The 20012-nt window shown below is 37.0% G+C and overlaps 1 protein-coding gene across 4 annotated transcripts in view; it reads left to right on the top strand.

Annotated features, from left to right (window-relative positions):
* MAP4K3 (mitogen-activated protein kinase kinase kinase kinase 3) overlaps positions 1–20012 on the top strand; it is a 204703-nt gene that overhangs the window by 160908 nt on the left and 23783 nt on the right. For all 4 annotated transcript variants that reach the window (XR_006200872.1, XM_042933181.1, XM_042933182.1 and 1 more), the window contains 10 exons: positions 4062–4100; positions 4333–4386; positions 6563–6605; positions 9012–9171; positions 10214–10326; positions 14000–14041; positions 15858–15942; positions 17687–17766; positions 18891–18951; positions 19258–19375. Coding sequence is in view for 3 of the 4 variants with exons in the window: in XM_042933181.1 (XP_042789115.1) it covers positions 4062–4100; positions 4333–4386; positions 6563–6605; positions 9012–9171; positions 10214–10326; positions 14000–14041; positions 15858–15942; positions 17687–17766; positions 18891–18951; positions 19258–19375 (795 nt within the window). In the remaining variant the exon portion in view is untranslated. The remainder of the gene's footprint in view (positions 1–4061; positions 4101–4332; positions 4387–6562; positions 6606–9011; positions 9172–10213; positions 10327–13999; positions 14042–15857; positions 15943–17686; positions 17767–18890; positions 18952–19257; positions 19376–20012) is intronic.

Genomic DNA, 20012 nt, shown 5'->3' on the forward strand with positions numbered 1-20012 from the left:
TCTAGAGATAACTTAAATTCTCTTCTAAAGACTTAAATAATGGTGAAAAAAGTAACTTGAATTACACAGTTCCTAGCACAGTTGAGTGTAGTAGTAGTGAATGCCATATCTGGAGTCAGAACTGTCTCTTCCTGTAAGCTATGTGACTTTGAGAAATTTACCTCAATTTTCTCTAGTAAAATGGGGATTATAATAGTCCCTGCCTTGTAGGGTGCTAAGGGTGAAATGTAATAATCATTGCAAAGCATTTTTAGGACAGTTACGGTTTTTTGTGTGTGTTTTTTTTTTTTTTTAATTTTTTTTTTTTCAACGTTTTTTATTTATTTTTGGGACAGAGACAGACAGAGCATGAACGGGGGAGGGGCAGAGAGAGGGAGACACAGAATCGGAAACAGGCTCCAGGCTCTGAGCCATCAGCCCAGAGCCCGACTCGGGGCTCGAGCTCACGGACCGCGAGATCGTGACCTGGCTGAAGTCGGACGCCTAACCGACTGCGCCACCCAGGCGCCCCTAGGACAGTTACGGTTTAATAAATACTTATTAATTGCCCTTATTTGTGTAGTATTTACTCAGTAAGTAATTTATTATAAAAGCAAGTGAATGTGAGTGAATAAAACTGCTCTTTGGTTTTCAAGAAATAGGAGATTTTTTGTTTTGTCTTCAGATATACTCAGGACAGTACTTAAAGATTGTTTTTAGCTACTTAGACAATTTCAGAAGATTTCAGAAACCAGCATGTGAATTTCTTAGCTAATTTTAATATGCTAAATATTTTGGCTGTGGGTTTTTCTTTCTCTTTTTTTTTCACTTCCCTGTGTCAGTTTCTTCACTTTCATCAGTTAAATTTGTGATTGCATATTGTTCCCCATTTTTAACATTTTCATCCAGATTTCCTAATGTTTTTAGATTGACTTAGTAACTCAGTATCTGTGGGCATCATTTTTGTTTTACTTCGTTCATTACTTTCTAAAACTTCCATAACAGAAGAATCCACATGGACCAGTGAATAGTGGTTTATTGTATAGCACCCAATCTTGGTGATTAAATCAGTGTTACTTTTCCCCAGGGCTCACAAGATACAGTATTTACCATAAATGCACCTCTTAGCAAATTTAGCCATGTTTCACTTTCTCTTTTATAAAGCCTGAGAAGCAAATCATATATCCTACTTTTCATTAACACTTCATGAATTCTGTAAGTTTATTAACAAAATACCTGTTAACACATAGTAGGAGATATACTAGTAAATGAATTGAAAATATACGTGAGTCCCTAACAATAACGCATAGCTGCTTTTCCATGTTCTCTTATTCAGCCTTTCTCTCTTATTCTTGGAGAACATAGTACTCCTGGGAACATTCTTTTTTAAAAAGTGGAATGCCCTGTAAATCCGATTAAATATGGTAATTGAAAAATAAAGTACATTTTTACTTCTTAATTGTTTTCAAATCTGAATATTCTCTATTGGAAAAAGAGGTGCACCCCCCCCCAAATACTGGCATGTGCTTAAGAAAAAAAGTTTTTTCCTATCTTCTAAAATGATATAAAAGCCCACTATACAGTTCAGAGATACTATATTTAACTTGGTAACACAGTTTAAAGCAGTGCTTCCTAAATTTTTGGTCTCAGGATCCCTTTACACTCTTAAAAATTACTGAGGACTCCAGAGCTTTTGTTTATGTGTGTTATAACTGTCAATATTTACGGTATTGGAAATTTAAACTGAGAACTTTTCAAAATATTTATTTACTTAAAATAGTAATATACTCATTACATGTTATCATAAATAACACTTTGTGTGTGTGTGTGTGTGTGTGTGTGTGTGTGTGTGTGTGTGTGTGTGTTTAAAAAATTCCTCATGGGGGCCCCTGAGTGGTTCAGCTGGTTGAGTGTCTGACTTCAGCTCAGGTCATGATTTTGCAGTTTGTGAGTTCGAGCCCCACGTCGGGTTTGCTGCTGTCAGGCTGTCAGCGCAGAGCCCGCTTCCGATCTTCTGCCCCCCTCTCTCTGTCCCTACCCCACTTGAGCTGTCTACAAAAATAAATGTTTTTTAAAAATTTCTCATCATTAAGGACCAATTTAAATGCCACCTCAAACCTAACACCGTGTAATTCCTCTCATGAGATTTAGAAGCAGCAAACAATTGCATTAATAGATTTTATATATGTCCATGTAATTCAACAAGCTTTATTGAGGCCCACTAATAACATTTTTTATGAAAAACAGCTATCTTTCTGAAACAAAATAATAGTAAGGAACTGGGCATTGTTTTATTTTTTTTGCAAATCTCTTTAATATCTGGCTTATTAGAAGACAGCTGAATTCTCATATCTGCTACTAATCTGTTGTGTTATCATGTATCTTATAACCTCTGGAAAACTCCAGAGTTTCATTCCCGATGAAAAAATTAAGAGTGAAAAAGGTAAATGCTTTTTTGTATTATATGTATTATGAAACTAGTTTTATTCTTGCAGACCCCCTACAGGAGGCCAAGGGACCTCTGGGATCCCTAGACCACACTTTAGAATTGCTAGTTTAAAGAAATGTTGCGTAGCCCATCATAATAAAGAAAATGTGAATTGAGTACTTACTGTATTTTAAATTAATATTCCAAGCATTTTACCCATATTCATTGTATCTTTCGATAAATGCTTTGATGTAGGTACTGTTATAATTCCTGTTTTACAGATATGGAAACTGAAGCAATGGGAAATCAAAGTACTTATTGAAGGCCACACAGCTTACAATGGCAGAGGCGGGACTCAGATGCAGGCTGTCTTTGCTTTACAGGCTGGCATCACTTACGATCCTGCCCGTAGTCAGAAGCTCCGAGCCATCTCCCTAGAACTAGCCCTTGAAGAGCTTTGTGAATGAGATCATACATTTGACTGAAGTACCTCAATTTTTTTTATCTGCAAAGTAGGATTTGCGATTAGTTTATGGCCTTCCCATGTCATTTACCACTCGAGTTAGAGCTCTGTCATTTTTTAATACTTAGGTTGTTAGTAAGCTGGCCTAATTAAAATATTTGAAGACTAAAATGTATTCTGTTGCTCATACCAGCTAACTTTACCTTTCAATTTCTCTGGTTTTATGTTTTGACAATTCTAAGGGGAGTTTTTTCCAATATATATCAGTGGGAAAAATGATCAGAAGGTATTGCCTTGCCTTTTGAGGAGACTAGATTTTCCGTTGGCTCACTTCTACCTCAGTAATCTGTTAGTAACCATATTTCTCCCTATCCCGTTGGCTTTAAGAAGGCTGCTGAGTTTTTATGCTTGAAGAGTGCAACATAGGAGGTTCGCTGCATGGACTTGCAGCGAAAAGGAAGGGAACTCAGGAATGCCGTGAGTTCTCTCTCACATTCCTGAATAGCAAAGTTTCATAACTCGCTCCTAATGATAAAATCCTCGCACCTGGTCTGATACAGGCTTAGTCTCCCAAAAGTGTAAATGTGTTTGCCAGTACACCACTGGAGAACAGATATCTCAGGTAAGTGAGTGTCTTCTGTGAAAGCAAAGTGCTACTACATTCATGTATTCACATCACATGCATGCATGCTTTTGCAGAGAGATCCAACATGTTGAGTTTCATTTTGTAGGATTGCCTGAGAGCATGATTTTTTTTTAAAGTGTGTCACCTTCCTTATTTTAAGAAAAAGAAAATATAATTTTAGGTGTCAGGTAAAATGTTCCAGGTAGAATTTGAATCCTGGAAACCCCTGACTGTGACCCTGCAATTATGGTTTTGTCAGTCCTATTGTGACATTTCATGGTGGGTTGTCCTCTGTTTGAACTGGTATTTTTCAATAAACATTAGGATTTATTTTGTTCATTTCAAATACATGTATGAAGACATTAGCAGCAGAAAATACGGATATATTATTAAGTATAACTTGATGTTCTATGGCATAGAGATCATTGTAGCTGATGTTACAAAATAGTAAAAAGTAATTTAAAAATTTACGGTTAAGGTTCAAATGATGAAAATATGTACTTGGTATTCCTTTCCTTATTTATTCACATTGGTTTTTGGTTTTTGTTTTTTGTTTTTCTTTTAAGGAGTCTTCTGAAGTCTGTTGAAGAAGAATTACATCAGCGGTAATTTTGATTTTTAATTAAGCTTAAAATACTTTATGTCACAGAGAGTAGAGTCTGTTTGCCCCCTTCTCTGTCATGTAGCCTCACATTTTGTTGTTTAATTCTGAATCCTGTAAAGCTGCAGAAATAAAATGCTGTCTTGCAGTAGCCCTTCCTACACTTTATAAAATTTCTTCTTAAGCCATTTTGGTAAAGTCCATTTAGTAACAGTGGAATTATCCTTTGTCCTTAGAGGGCACGTGGCACATTTAGAAGATGATGAAGGGGATGATGATGAATCCAAGCAGTAAGTTCTTTCTCTGTTTTTGATGAAAGATGTCATTTGATGTGATTTCATAGGTTTGACAGCTTTATATTGAGAGTATTATGGGTTATATCACAGTTTATTTCTCTGTTCTAGTTGTGTTACCTCAGGCAGCATTAACAAAATACCATGGAGAGGTCGTCTAAACAGCAAGTTGTCTCACAGTTCTGGAGGCTGGGAGGTTCAGGCTCCAGCTGCTGGCCAGTTTGGTTCCTGGCAAGAGTTCTCTTTGGGCCTGCAGATGGTTGTCTTTTCACCATGTTCTCACATGGGCTATCATCAGCGCATGCATGCATGCACACAGAGAGAAACCTCTCTCCCCTTTTCGTAGAAGGCCTCTAATCCTATCCAACTAGGACCTCACTCTTACGACCTCATTCAACCTTCCACTAAACATTAGAATATGAACACAATTCAGCCAAGTTGTCTACCTCTCTGACAAGGATCACTTTTCCTCCCATTTCCAATAATGTGCTCATCATTTCCATTGCAGACCTCCACCATTTCCACTGGAGAATGGCCTTTAATGTGTACATTCTACCAGTATTCTCTTGGTAGTTATTGATGCATTCTCTAAGAAGAGGGAAACTTTCTCTTCAGCTCTCTCTCTCAGCAAAATCATTGTTAGCGTCCATATTTCTAGCATGTACCTCAGAACTCTTCCAGCCTCTACCTGTTAATTGATTCCAAAACGGGGGTGCCTGGTTGGCTCAGTCGGTTGAACGTCCAACTCTTGATCTCAGCTCAGGTCATGATCTCACCGTTCATAGATGGAGCCCTGCGTTGAGCTCTGCACTGACCACGTGGAGACTGCTTGGGATTCTCTCTCTCCCTCTCTCTCTGCTCCTCCTCCATGCACTGTCTGTCTCTCTCTCTCTCTCTCTCTCTCTCTCAAATAAACTTTAAAGAAAAAAATCTTAAAAAATAAAAGCAGATCTTCCACATTTGGGGTATTTGTTGTAGCAGTACTCCACTCCTTGTTACCAAGCTGTGTCTTAGCTTAGGCTGCCATTACAAAATACCACAGACCGAGTAACTTGAATAACAGAAATTTGTCACAGCTCTATTCTCTTCCTGTTGAGGGCCCTCTTACCTGGCTTGTAGACTACTGCCTTCTTTCTGTGTCCTCAGATGGCCTTTTCTTGGTGTGTACAAAGAGAGTGAGGAGAGATCTCTCTTCCTCTTCTTACAAGGTTCTGTTGGATCAGATATATGGGAATATTTTCACTTACATAAGCATTGAGGCTTAGTTTTCTTAGATTCTCTTTTTTTCTTTAAATTTTTTTTTTTAACGTTTATTTATTTTTGAGACAGAGAGAGACAGAGCATGAACGGGGGAGGGTCACAGAGAGAGGGAGACACAGAATCTGAAACAGGCTCCAGGCTCTGAGCTGTCAGCACAGAGCCCGACGCGGGGCTCGAACCCACTGACCGCGAGATCGTGACCTAAGCCGAAGTCGGACGCTTAACCGACCAAGCCACCCAGGCGCCCCTCTCTTTTTTTTCTTTAAAGAAAAGTGCAGTTTCATGGTAGAGTGACAGGTACCTGACTAGCAGTTGGAGGCATAAAGGCATAGGTTTTCTTTTCTGTCTCAGTACTCTTTGACCTTGAATCAGGTCACTTCTCTGGACCTGTTTCCTCATCTGAGAGTTTATGCTCCATCTTTTAAGTTTTTGTACATCGAAAACTCCCAATTCTGAGTTATAATGAATCTTAGCTTCAATCAGATAAATTCTGCCTAAAATTTTGTGGAGAATGTATGTAGCTTTTGATGAGCTTCATCAGAGATGTTTCATCTCTAACAGTAATAAAAATGAAGCTTACATTGTGATATATTTTTATACTATATCATTTTGCTGTTTTTCCCTAACTAGTTGTTGCTAGTGTTTTCATAATAATTACCATTCAATTGATATAAACTAGAATTGTAGTTATCTTTTCCTATTTTAATTTGAAACCAAGAAAGCATGTCTACTTAATTACTTCTGAATAAAACTTCATTCAGCATAACATGAACATTGTGCAGAACGTTTTGGAAAACACTCATAATCTCAGGAAAGGGAACTTGTTTCTGTAAATTTTCTTCCATATCTTTGAAAAATTAATTATACTTTAGTAGTCATTCAATTCTGATCCTAAACTTTTACGTTTTTATAGTTCAACCATGAAAGCAAAAGTTCCACCTCCTTTGCCACCAAAGGTAAGCAGGTTTGTTTTTCAGTTTGAATTATGTGTGGGTGTGGGTGTGTGCGGTTGGTCTGTCACATCAGTACTATATTAATAGTTACTCCGTAGCTTATTTTCACTTGAGAGCCACAAGAAAACATGAAATTACCAGCCATGATACTGATGATTGTGATTAATTTTGGCTGCTTTTTTAAATTATCCAACTTGTCATTTAGTATTTATTCTAAATAATAAAGTTCTAGAAATTTATACATGAAAATGATTAAATTAATGGGTTAGTATTCATTCACCTGGCTTAGAAATCTCACATTTTTTGGGGCGCCTCGGTGGCGCAGTCGGTTAAGCGTCCGACTTCAGCCAGGTCACGATCTCGCGGTCCGTGAGTTCGAGCCCCGCGTCAGGCTCTGGGCTGATGGCTCGGAGCCTGGAGCCTGTTTCCGATTCTGTGTCTCCCTCTCTCTCTGCCCCTCCCCCGTTCATGCTCTGTCTCTCTCTGTCCCAAAAATAAATTAAAAAAAAAAAAAAAGGTTAAAAAAAAATTAAAAAAAAAAAAGAAATCTCACATTTTTTGTAAGATTTTTTTCCTTCAGAAGCTATGATCTACTAGTAAATGATTTCCTAAGAATGGGTAATGGGTAGTGATTTATTATCATAGATATTAAATTATCAGAAGGTACTTTTAGGGGCGCCTGGGTGGCTCTGTCGGTTAAGCGGCCTACTTCAGCTCAGGTCATGATCTCGCGGTCCGTGAGTTCGAGCCCCGCGTCGGGCTCTGTGCTGACGGCTCAGAGCCTGGAGCCTGTTTCGGATTCTGTGTCTCCCTCTCTCTGACCCTCCCTCGTTCATGCTCTGTCTCCCTCTGTCTCAAAAATAAATAAACGTTAAAAAAAATTAAAAAAAAAAAAAGAAGGTACTTTTACATTAAAAAAACAATCAGAATAATTTTCAAAAATTTTTGGCAACTGTTTTGTCAGAAACATTGTAAAATGCTAAAATTCTCATTGATGGGTTTTTTTTTAAAGGCACAATGAGTTAATATAGGTAATACTAATATAAATTTATTTTATGAGTTTATATGCACAGCAAGTTTTAATTATAAAATGAACTGTTTATAAAATGAGCTGTTACAAGGTTTGAAATCAGGGTTTATAAATGACAGTTGGAGTCTGGCCCGTCTTGGCATCTAATGTTTTACTATATTTTCATTTAGGTTTATTCAACTATCGTTTCATTTTATACTTTAAAAAAATTATGAACGCTTTGAAATCCGGGTTTATAATGTTTATTTTTGAGGGAGAGAGACAGAGTGAGAACAGGGGAGGAGCATAGAGGTAGGGAGACAGAATCAGAAGCAGGCTCCAGGCTCCAAGCTGTCAGCACAGAGTCCGACGTGGGGCTCGAACTCATGAACCACAAGACCATGACCTGAGCCAAAGACACTTAACCGACTGAGCCACCCAGGCGTCCCGAAATCAGGGTTTATAAACGAGAATTGGAGTCTGACCAGTCTTGGCGTCTAATGTATTACTGTATTTTGTTTCATTTTATACTTAAAAAAAATTATGTTTCCCACAGGTAAATAATACTGTATTTGCTTGTTTTGTTTTACATTAGAATTTCAAAAACATAAGTGTGAACAATCTTTCTAGTAAGGGACACATTAAGAATTTACAAATTCTCCAAACCTTCAGCTGACTGGGGCTTTTTCCATTGTCTGCACAGAAAGTTTCTTAGCCATTCCATATTGCGGTGTTAATCTTTTCCAGTATGATAGAATTTTAATTGGTATCTTCTCCTGCCCCAGTCTGAAAGGTTAGGCTTTAACATAAAAGACCCTGAGTCATCTAAAAAAATTTTTTAATGTTTTGTTTATTTTTGAGAGAGACAGAGACAAAGCATGAGAGGGGGAGGGGCAGAGAGAGAGAGGGAGACACAGAATCTGAAACAGACTCCAGGCTCGGAGCTGTCAGCACAGAGCCCGATGTGGGGCTCGAAATCACGGACTGCGAGATCATGACCTGAGCTGAGGTCGTACGTGCAACCGACTGTACATTGAGTCATCTGAAAGAGACAGTTAGTCTTATAAAGAACTGTAATTTGATTAGTCTGAATGTTTAAAATAGAGACTCATTTAAATTGGAGAACAGAAAGAGCAGAATATTTTTATTTAGCAAGTCTAGATAGGAAGGCTTGCGAAGGAATTAATAGAAAAGGACCTTTTTTCTGAGAAAACATGTTACTGTACATTTTTAGGATATATATTAAGATAATATGAATCAGATAGTTGAATAACCTTAAAGCTCAGCTAGTAAACACAGAATAGTATTTACTTCAGGAAAGATGTTTAATATTTTTCTTTTTTGAATGAAACAAGTAATTTCATGTTTAATCATTGATCTCCTTTTCTGTATTATTTCAGCCTAAGTCCATATTCATACCACAGGAAACTCATTCTACTGAGGATGATAATCAAGGAACTATCAAGAGATGTCCTATGTCAGAGAGCCCAGCAAAACCATCCCAAGTTCCACCCAGACCACCACCTCCCAGATTACCTCCACAAAAGCCAGTTGCTTTAGGTAATGGGTGAAGGGAGGGTGAAATAAGTACGTTACCAGGTTTTTGTGCTGTGTGAAGAAAATGGAGGGTGTCTTTTCTTTTAAGAGTATCTGAAATTCCTTTGGGGGCGGGGGGGAAGGAAGGCAGTGACTGTAGAGATGGCTTCTGCTTTTTTGCCACATAGTTTGAAGTGTTCATATATGACAGGATTACTGTGACCCATTCTGGTATTAAAATGTCCTTGTTTCTCATTTCATATCTAGCCTTCTTTCTTGGGGAATTGTAAAGGCTCAGTTCATCAGTTACCTTAGTGTGGCAATAGAAGAAACTGAACGAACAAGGACAATGTGTTTTGGTTGTAGGCTACTTGTGTTTTAGAAAAAGAAAAGAGGGTTTTTCATCTAACTCCTTTCTTTTATTTCATATTATCATTTTTAGAAAAATGATTGTCACTTTTGCTAGTTATTTGTCTCCAAATTAATACTAGAAGATGCTGTTTTAGTACCGTATTGTATATTATGCAAAAGAAACAATTAAAAAGCAACTAAAATTTCCTGGATATTGTTAATTGCCCGTTCCTGAAAGTAGTTATATATTCAGTATTTCTTTGTTTTTCGCATAAATATATGTGCTTAGATTTAACCTGATTTTAAATTTGTCTCTATGAGGGGCACCTGGGTGGCTCAGTTGGTTGAGCATCCAACTTCATCTCAGGTCATGATCTCACGGTTCATGGGTTCAAGTCCCGCATCAGGCTCTGTGCTGACAGCTCAAGAGCTTGGAGTCTGTTTCAGAATCTGTGTCTCCTTCTCTCTCTGCCCCTTCTGCACTCGTCCTTTGTCTCTCAGAAATAAATTAAAAATGTTAAAAAAAAATGTTTAAAAAAAGAGATAGAAGTAGAACATAGGTATCAGACTTTTTTTTCTTTAGTACTGTTTCTGATCGGATGAAGGCAGAAACCATCTGAGAAATCGTATTTTTCTTTCCTACTTGATAATTTTCTAAGTGAAAGTTTTCATGAAAATTAATCCTTTTTAAATATATTTAAACATCTTATTGAAGGAAATGGAATGAGCTCCTTCCAGTTAAATGGTGAACGAGATGGTTCATTATATCAACAACAGAATGAACATAGAGGCACAAACCCTTCAAGGAAAGAAAAGAAAGATGTACCAGTAGGTATTTATATTTATAATATACTTACTATATAATATATAATAATACTTAATAATATAATTGTATTTTCTTTTTCATTGTTAAGTTAGTTTTGTTGTTATAATTAAACTATAGGGATTGTATATTTTGCAATTAGTATGTTGTTTTTTTAATGTATTAATTATAATAGATTGCTTAAATCTTAAAAAAAAAGTAACTGCTGTGGCAAACTTGAATGATGACTTTCTGCTATTCAAATTATGTAGGCCTTTTTTTTTTTTTTTTTTTAAATAATAGTGTATTTTAAATGTGACCTTTAGCATACAGGTAACTATTATTATTCTCATTGATGAGATTCTTAAAAGTTCCTAACAGTCTCAAAAAGTTATGGAAAGAAGGACATGGACAGATAAGGAAAGCTAGGACTTTTACTTAGGACGAGTTTTTAACTATAGATTACATAATTCGTGGTATTACTACTGTTACTCAAAGAAAATAACAAGGAGGAAAAATGAAAATTATTTTCCAGTAGATATAAAATATCATTTTAGGAAAGATGAAATTAGCCTCAGCAGCTATTCTTGTTACAAATGTTGGATAAAATACTGTGACATAGCTATTAAAACATAAATAGTATTTATCAGGATATTAAAATTTTTTAACATTTGTAAAAAATTTGCTCATGATCGTCAGAAGACATTTGTATTTCATCATAGAACTTAAAAATCCTTAAAATACCCAATTCAGCAGATGACCATGAGATCATAAGATGAGAGTATTTTTTAAGTTTTTGTGTATGTTGGGGCACTTGAGTGTCTAGGTTGGTGGAGCTTGATTTCTGCTGAGGTCATGATCCCAGCCAGGGTCATGGGATCAAGCCCAACATGGACTCCCCACTGAGTGTGGAGCTTGCTTGAGATTTTCCTTCTCTCTCCCTCCCTCCCTCCCTCCCTCCTTCCCTCCTTTCCTCCCTCCCTACCTTCCTTCCTACCTTTCTTCCTTTCTCCCTCTCTCCCCCCACCCACACATGAATGCACACACTCTCTCTCAAATAATAAAAAAAAAAAAAAAATCAAAGTTTTTGTGTTTACTAATATTTGCTTTTATATAGTACAGTTAAAGTACTTATGTGCATATAGCTGTGGTTTTATGCAGGAAGCACATTGTTAGAGGCTTTTGTACTATAATCTGTTTTTTTAAGATTTCATGACATAATATGACATACCCTTTTTATGTTTAGTTAAAGCATTTAAAAATCTAGGATTATCCATCGTAAGTTGTGAAATTTAGGTAGGATGTTGTTAACAAAAGCATCAAATGCCCTTTAGGAATGGGTTTTTATGATGTCTCTTCAACTGAACAGGGCCTTTTTGTGTTCACTGGTTTAAATTTTAGCAGCACTGTTAAGGTAGTACAGAAATACAGCTTCATGACTCTACGATGCAGCATGAGAACTTTTGAGAGATGTATACATTTTTTTATGTGTGCATTTGTAATTCTTTCTCTTACCTTATTTCATTAGGATAAGGAACTACTGTACTGTAGTAGTAAAACTAACAGTCTCAGTGATTATGAAATATGTCGGCAACTGTATAATAGGATAAACAGTATCCATATGTTGAAACGTGATTACAGTTTCTGCAGCTTGAAATTGTTTATAGCCAATTCTGTCAGTACTCAATGTAAATCTGACAGTTTCAACATTCAGAGCTTGCTAACTTAAAATGTTTTGCGGGGCATCTGGGTGGCTCAGTTAAGTGTCTGACTCTTTGGCTCAGGTCATGATCTCAGTTTGTGGGATTGAGCTGACAGGCGAAGCCTGCTTGGGATTCTTTCCCCACCCCCTCTGCCCCTTCCCTACTCATGCACACGCTTTCATGCGCGCTCTCTCTCCCTCTCTCTCCCAAAATAAATAAATACACTTTTCAAAAATGTTTTGCTCATATAGATGATCTAAGGTAACTTAAGGACATAAATATAAAACCAAGCACGTAAGTTAGTTGCAAAATGAAAAAAAAAAATTATCACAAATTGGTGGCAGCAATAGGCTATACATCCTCATACACATATCTACAAAGTAAAATTTCAAATAGTTTTAATTTCAGAAGTGTCTAATAGTTACAGAAGTAGTGTTACACAGCATATTTTATTTGTATCAGGTATATGAAATCAATTAATAGATTTTGATTTTTGTCACAGTTAAATAATTTTGACGTAGAGTGACAAAAATTAGGAAGTCATTCCTTAAAATGTTATTAACATTAACCCCCAAAGAAATGTAGACTTTCATAAAACTTATATTTAAAGTATAATCCCTCTGAAAGGGTGGGAGGCAAATCATATATCCAGGCATGTGGCCCCTTGGAAAAATATCTGGTATTCTTGAGCTTTTTTTTTTTTTTTAAATTTAGAGAGAGCACACGCAAGTTAGGGAGAGGGACAATGGGAGAGAGAGACAGAATCTCAGGCACACTCCACACTCAGTGTGGAGCCCAATGTGGGGCTCGATCCCACGACCCTGGGGTCATGACCTGAGCCAAAATCAAGAGTTGAGCGCTCAACTGACTTAGCCACCCAGGTGCCCCTCTTGAGCATATTTTTACTCTCCTTATAATTATCAATATACTCTGACCAGTGATTGATGTATTTGAATCCCTCAAAATGTAAAACTTCAACTCACATTATAAACAAGGTTAAGATAATCTACAGACTAGGATAAAACATTTGTAACATATTTAATAGATAAAGTATTCAAATCTGGAATCTATAAAGAACACCAACAAATAGATAAGAAAAAAGATAACTCAGTAAAAAAAAAAATGAGAAAAGACAATTCATAGAAGAGAAAGTACAGATAGCCAATAAACTCTTTTTAAAATATTCTCAATGTTCCTAGCAATCAGAGGCATGCTTATTAAGGAGAAAACATTTTTTACTGATGAGTTTGATAACATTAAGTGTCTGTGAGACCAAAGGAACCAGGGCTCATCCACACTGCTGGTGGGTATAATGTGAAATGGGCACTCAGAAAGACAGTTTGGTGGTCAGTATCCACTGCAGTGTAAGAGGTACAGACTTTATATTCCAGTAGTTTCTCTTATCACAGCATCCCCCCAAAAAATAATTCATACATTGCATAGTAAGGTAAATGCAAGAGTGATCATTTCTGCATTGTTGTTATAGTAGAAAACGGAAAATAACTTAAATACCCAATAATAACTAGGAAATAGCTAAATAAAGTTTGTTATATTCGTACTGTGCTGCAGTTAGATGAACCAAATCTATGTGTACTGATACGAAGATCTAAGACCCGTTAAGGCAAAAGACAGGTTGATAAAAGAGTGCATTAACTATGTTCTAAAGCACACACCAAAACAGTGTTTTCTATGGGGACACATATAAAAGCATATACAAGGTGGTATGGAAAGATACACAAATACATGAGTACATATAGTTGCCTAGGAAGAGGTTTGGAAGGGGCACCCTAAATCAGCTTTTTTGGAGAGGGGGCAGGTACCAGGGGTAAATGGACTGTGGAAGGATTATAGGGGACTTTAGCCTTAGCTGTATTGTGCCCTTTTACAAAGAGAGCGTACATGTGTATTTTATTTCAATAATTATGTTTGAAATACAGTATTAATATGCCAAACAACAACAAAAGAAGTATATTCATGCATGTATTCTTTTTTCTAGAAGCCTATTAGTAACGGTCTACCCCCAACACCTAAAGTGCATGTAAGTATAAATATCAAATAAGTTGTTTTCAGGCTAAATACAATGACCAATAATTGCTTGACTGTGTACCTTTGGTTAGATTTTTTAGCTTTTTGAAAGAATCTCCATTTAGTATTGAAAAAATCTATAAGATTGCTAATTTAAATATAGATTGTTACATTTTAAAGCTCCTTTATTCCAGAATTTGTTACTATCTTCTATGCAGACATTTTTGAAGAAATGTAGAAAAGGCACATGGATATAATAGGAAGTACAGAATCTAAATAGGACACATTTTTTTCTAGCATTTTCAATGATCAAAAACAGTTTAGAACTAGAAGGAGCATTAAAAGACCATCTGACCCAAACTAGTTTGCCCACGAGTAAAACTGAGACCCCAAAATATTCACAAGATCACAGAACTACCCCCCAGCTCCAACCAGAGCTGGAATAGACATCAGATACAGCCCTGTGTTACAGTCTGTTGTGGTTTTGTTGTTTGATTTTTTTCATTAGACCATGCTGTTTTAGGATTAAAATTATATTAGTTCAGTGTAATTGTGTCAGTATAGGGAGAACTATATTTTTGCTGCTGCAACTCTTTAATCTGAAACATAGTGTGACACTAATTTAGGTGTCCACAGAGTTTCTAGTTTGTAACCTGCCAACTCTACTTTTTAGCCTTTTAGTTTCTTATTTCTTAATTTTTAGCCTTTTTTCTCGACTTTTTAAATTAATATGAAGATCTAAATATTTATGCCTTATCTTATAAAAGTTTTGAGAGTGAAGGGCTCCCAGGTCTGGCAGAGACATTCGGGTTGTCCTGTTTGGATACAGTAGAAAACTCTCCGGTCAGATGTACAGCTGATGGGGAGGAGCCTCTAACTGGAAAGGCAGGTGGGACTGACTGTACAGACTGGCTTACACTCGGAGTTGGTTTGATTGTTCGGCACCGCATTGTGTCATTTGGATTTTTAGGGGTTAGGCCACACCTCCACATGTGAATTTTAGCAGCTGTCTTAAAGCATAATCACCAGAATGAGTTAAATGATACACTTTCTGCCCTACACCAAAAAACATGTTTATAGGTCTTCTGCGAGGTTGTTGTTATTTGGTGCTAAAATCTTAAAGATATTGTTTGGTAGGTTTCTGTGAGCAGAAGGAAATCTTAGGATTTATTATTTTGATTCTTTTTTATGTTGATATTTCTAATCCATTATCATCAGCTACAGGGGTGTGTGTTCTGTCTCTGGGTATTGTCTCCATATTTGTGAAGAAAACACTCCAACTATATGATGCACAGTGCTCTTCTTTTCATCAAATATTTGTGTTCTTTCCCCCCAAGTTGTTGCTAATAAAAGTGATTAAATGAGTAAGCTTTCTTGTATTTATTTATTCTAACATGAACAATAATTTGAAAATTAACATTTTATTCTTTCAAGATTAAAAAAAAAGTTCAAATGAATGATACTGTGTTTCCTTATAAGGTATTTATTATATGAAAGACTTGTAAATGGGTTTAATAAATATTAACATAAAAAAATAAAGATTTTTATTGAATCCATCCAGAGAAAATAATCACATTGCTCAGTTTTTCTTAAAAAATGGGTCTTTATGTTTTAAAGTACATATATGAATTTGAAACCAGCCATACCTCTTTCATGTTGAAGTATTAAATTCAATGATTAATAACATTGTATTATTAAGATTATTTAACATTTTTCACTAATAACATTTCAATGATTCAATAAATAAGAAAATTTTCACCTTTGTAGCAGTTATAATTTCCTTCTTAGCAGGGAATATCGTATTACTTGGTTATTCTTTGTTTTTCCAGATGGGTGCATGTTTTTCAAAGGTTTTTAATGGATGTCCCTTGAAAATTCACTGTGCAACATCATGGATAAACCCAGATACAAGAGGTAGTACTATATGTTATTTGTTGTTGTTGTTGTTTTTTAATGTTTATTTTTGAGAGAGAGACAGCATGAGTGGGGAAGGGGCATAGAGAGGAGGACACAGAATCTGAAGCAGACTCCCGGCTCTAAGCTGTCAGCACAGAGCCCGACATGGGGCTCAAACTCATGGACTGTGAGACCATGACTTGAGCCGAAGTCGGACATTTTACCAACTGAGCCACCCAGGCAGCCCCTTTCTAGTTGTTTTTTAAAGTGAGCTCATGGAAGTATTCAGTTTTCTTCCTGCTCTGAATGTCTTTCTGAAAAATATTTTGTTATAATTCAAAAAAAATTTTAGGCTATGTTTCTCTAGCTTATTAGCAGTGCTTGAGGTGACCCATGACACTAAAATTTCACTGTGTTGTCCCCATGTTAATATAGCAAAACCATGTACTCTATGCCACCCTAATATTCTCCACAAAAGTTTTTTCCACTGCTGCACACTCACTGTCTTTGTGTTTTAGACACAACTGTTGTTAAGGAGTTTAGCTACCCAGGGTCCAGGGTGTGGTGACCACGTTAGAGGATCTCTCCACCTTAAAGGAGATCATAATAAGAATTGTTGCCATTAGTCACTGACTAAAGACTATCTGCATTCTCCCACTATATATCTGTGTATAAGGTATGCATAAGCGCGCGCGCGCGCACACACACACACACACACATCTTCTTACTAAATCTTTTAGAAATCCAAGGTGGGAACTTTTATTTCACAGGTAGGGAAAGTGACATGCAGAAAGGTTCATCACCGGTCGGTAGGAGGGCTGCAGTTCAAACCTGGTTAGGTTGTGTTCTTGGACCACAAAGCTTATGTCTTCAATCTGCCATTACTAATCCTAAATATTGGGCAGTATAACAATGCTCTTGGCCTTCTAAGTTCTTAGCATGCTTCAGTTTAGTCTGGAGAACTTCCTGACCTGTTGTTTTATATTGTCAAAAGCAGATCAGACAGGACCATAGCTAAACTAACATCTTCTAGAAGATACTGAGTACCTTAGCCAGGTATCTAAGTTTTAGTTTTTGAGTTGGCCGTGAGTTGACCACACGGAGCCTGACGTGGGGCTTGAACTCAAGAACCGCGAGACCATGACCTGAGCTGAAGCTGGTTGATTAACCAACTGAGCCACCCAGGCTTCTCTTAAAAGAATTGTAGAAAATGAGCTATGGATTCTCTGCCAGTCCTCAGCACCCTCTGATGAGTGAGGAACCCTAGCATTCCCGTCTTCAAAACCTCTTTTACATAAAAGTTTTCCTCAGTGCTTTGAGGCTGGTATTTATATATAACTCAGTTCATTAAGGCAGAGTTTTTAGCCACTTAATTTGTATTAGAATATATTTAATGCTTAGAGGTGCCTGGGTGGCTCAGTTGGGTAAGTCTCTGACTTCGTCTCAGGTCATGGTCTCGCGGTTCATGAGTTTGAGCCCCGCATCAGGCTCTGTGCTGATAGCTCAGAGCCTGGAGCCTGCTTCGGATTCTGTGTCTCCCTCTCTCTCTGCCCCCCTCACTTGCTCTCTCTCTCTCTCTCTCTCTAAAAAATAAACATTAAAATATATATATATATATATATATGTATGTATCTATAGCTTGTCAATCACAGTAATTCCTTTTTCAGGTTATAGTACATATGTACATAATTTTAAACTATATAAATCCATTTTGAAAATATTTTTTTTTATCAAAACCGGTGAATTACTTTTGTCATTTCAGATCAGTACTTGATATTTGGTGCTGAAGAAGGAATTTATACTTTGAATCTTAATGAACTTCATGAAACATCGATGGAACAGGTACATTATTTTGTATTTTCCTTTTTTAAAGTCGTACGCACACACTAGGTGAGAAATAAGTTTCAGTTCTGTGATTTTCTGCCTCTTTATTTTTTTATCCATAAAAGCTTCATCAAGTATGTTGTGTTTATCTGGTACTGAGGACGTATTGGCAGGACTAGTCCTTACCCTTCAAGGACCTCACGGGTGTAATAGAGGCGTGGCAGTAGCTGTAGCACTCAGGTTAGGTGTCACGCTAGGAGTGAGCACACGCCACTAGCACCTCCTGTGGGGAAGTGAGAAGAGACCGTAAATGGCAATGAGCGGATGAGCGGAACGTTCCCGGACAGAGAGAGGGTAAATGTAAGTGTGAAGGTGTGAAGTGGTGCAGCGGAGTGGCCAGGGTGGGGAACCCTGAGCAGACAGTCTGACTCGAGTGTAGAATGAGTGCAGAATGGTAACAGGAAGTGGGGGGGGGGGGGGGAGGCAGCTGCCAAACCCCAGAGCTTTGTTCGTGAACTGATCCGTGTAGAACGGTTTGCAGCATGGTGGCAGATGACGCTAGAGATTTTGGTCAAAGGGCAAGGAAATGTTGAGTTGGGGCAGAAAGGAAAAAGTGTGTTTGGAATTGCGTGGGGATGTTTCTTTATTGTCACAGTGACTGGGGGAAGCTTTGGATGTTTAGTACCCAGAGGCCAGCAATGCTAAACAACCTACAGAAATGATCATGATGACATCAGTAGCTAATGCCTGTATAAAGCTTACTATGCACCAGATACTGTTTTTAAATGCTTTACATAGAGTAACTAATCTTCACAACTCTCAGAGATAGATACCATTATGAGTTGCATGTCAGATGAGAAATCCGAGGCACAGAAAGGATTAGTAACTTTTCAGAGATCTTACAGTGCTTAAGTGGATGAACTGGGATATGAACCCAGGCCAGATGGCTCCAGAGTTCATGTGCTTAACTACTTGACCACACTGCCTCTCCCACTTGTATTCCTCCCATAGAGAAACACTAGATCTAGGGAAACAAGAAAGACCTAGAATTGGCAAATTGAATGACCAGTTCAACACGGACATATAATAGAAGCATTTTACTTACTATCTTTTATAAACTTTGCACTTTTTTTTTTTATCAGCTATTCCCCCGAAGGTGTACATGGTTATATGTGATGAACAATTGCTTACTGTCAATATCTGGTAAGTCTTTTAGTTTTTATTTTTATTTTTTTAAGTTTATTTATTTTGAGAGAGAGAGCAAGCGAGCTGGGGAGGGGAAGAGAGAGAGAGAGAATCTGAAGCAAGCTCTGTGCTTTTAGTGCAGAGCCCGACGTGGGGTTCAGACTCACAAATGCTGAGATCGTGACCTGAGCCGAAACCAAGAGTCAGACCCTTAACCAACTGAGCCACCAGGAGCCCCTAGTTTTTTGATACCTAACACTTGTTCCTATTTATGTTATTAGCTTTTATATCGTGTTTATTTATTTATTATATTTTTTTTTACAGGTAAAGCTTCTCAGCTTTATTCCCATAATTTACCAGGGCTTTTTGATTATGCAAGACAGATGCAAAAGTTACCTGTTGCTATTCCAGCACACAAACTCCCTGACCGAATACTGCCAAGGTAACTGTGCACTTATGTCTCATCCTTAGAGATTACATGTTAATTAATTCTAAATAATAGTTACACTGCAGAAATTGAAAAAGCACTTAGTTTGCGTTAGTAGAAATCATGTGTAATGAAAAACTTGTGAGAGGTAATAGATTTTCACAAGAACTGAGAGGCACCTCTAGAAGTTTAAAACTAATTACTGTTTAGTATTTCATACAACATTAAAACTGATTTTTCTCTATAATTTGCTAGTAATTTTTCTTCCTATCCAGTGCTCTGGACATATTTGTGTTAATTTGAATAACATGAATTTGTCTCAAACCACAGTTTCTAAACTTAGAAAGTCAAAATGATTTATTAAACCAAGGTTTTTACATTAGGAGATAATTACTTAGGAATTGAGGGGTTTTGCTTTTCTGCTTTCAGGGATTTTTCATTATGTTCTCTCCTCCTTTGCTTATTATATTGTACTTCATTTATTGACCGAAAGGTCTTCTGAGTCTGCTATAAATTTTATGTTACAGAAACATTATACTCTAGCCATTCTTCCTTTACCATATCAGTTGTAAAGCAACTAATGTACACCGTTAGCTCTCAAGTACCTTGAAAAGCTGTTCTCAGTGCTGAGTTTACAGCTAAAATGTGCCCC

The sequence above is a fragment of the Panthera leo genome, chromosome A3 (genome assembly GCF_018350215.1).
Source record: "Panthera leo isolate Ple1 chromosome A3, P.leo_Ple1_pat1.1, whole genome shotgun sequence".
NCBI classification, from domain to species: domain Eukaryota; kingdom Metazoa; phylum Chordata; class Mammalia; order Carnivora; family Felidae; genus Panthera; species Panthera leo.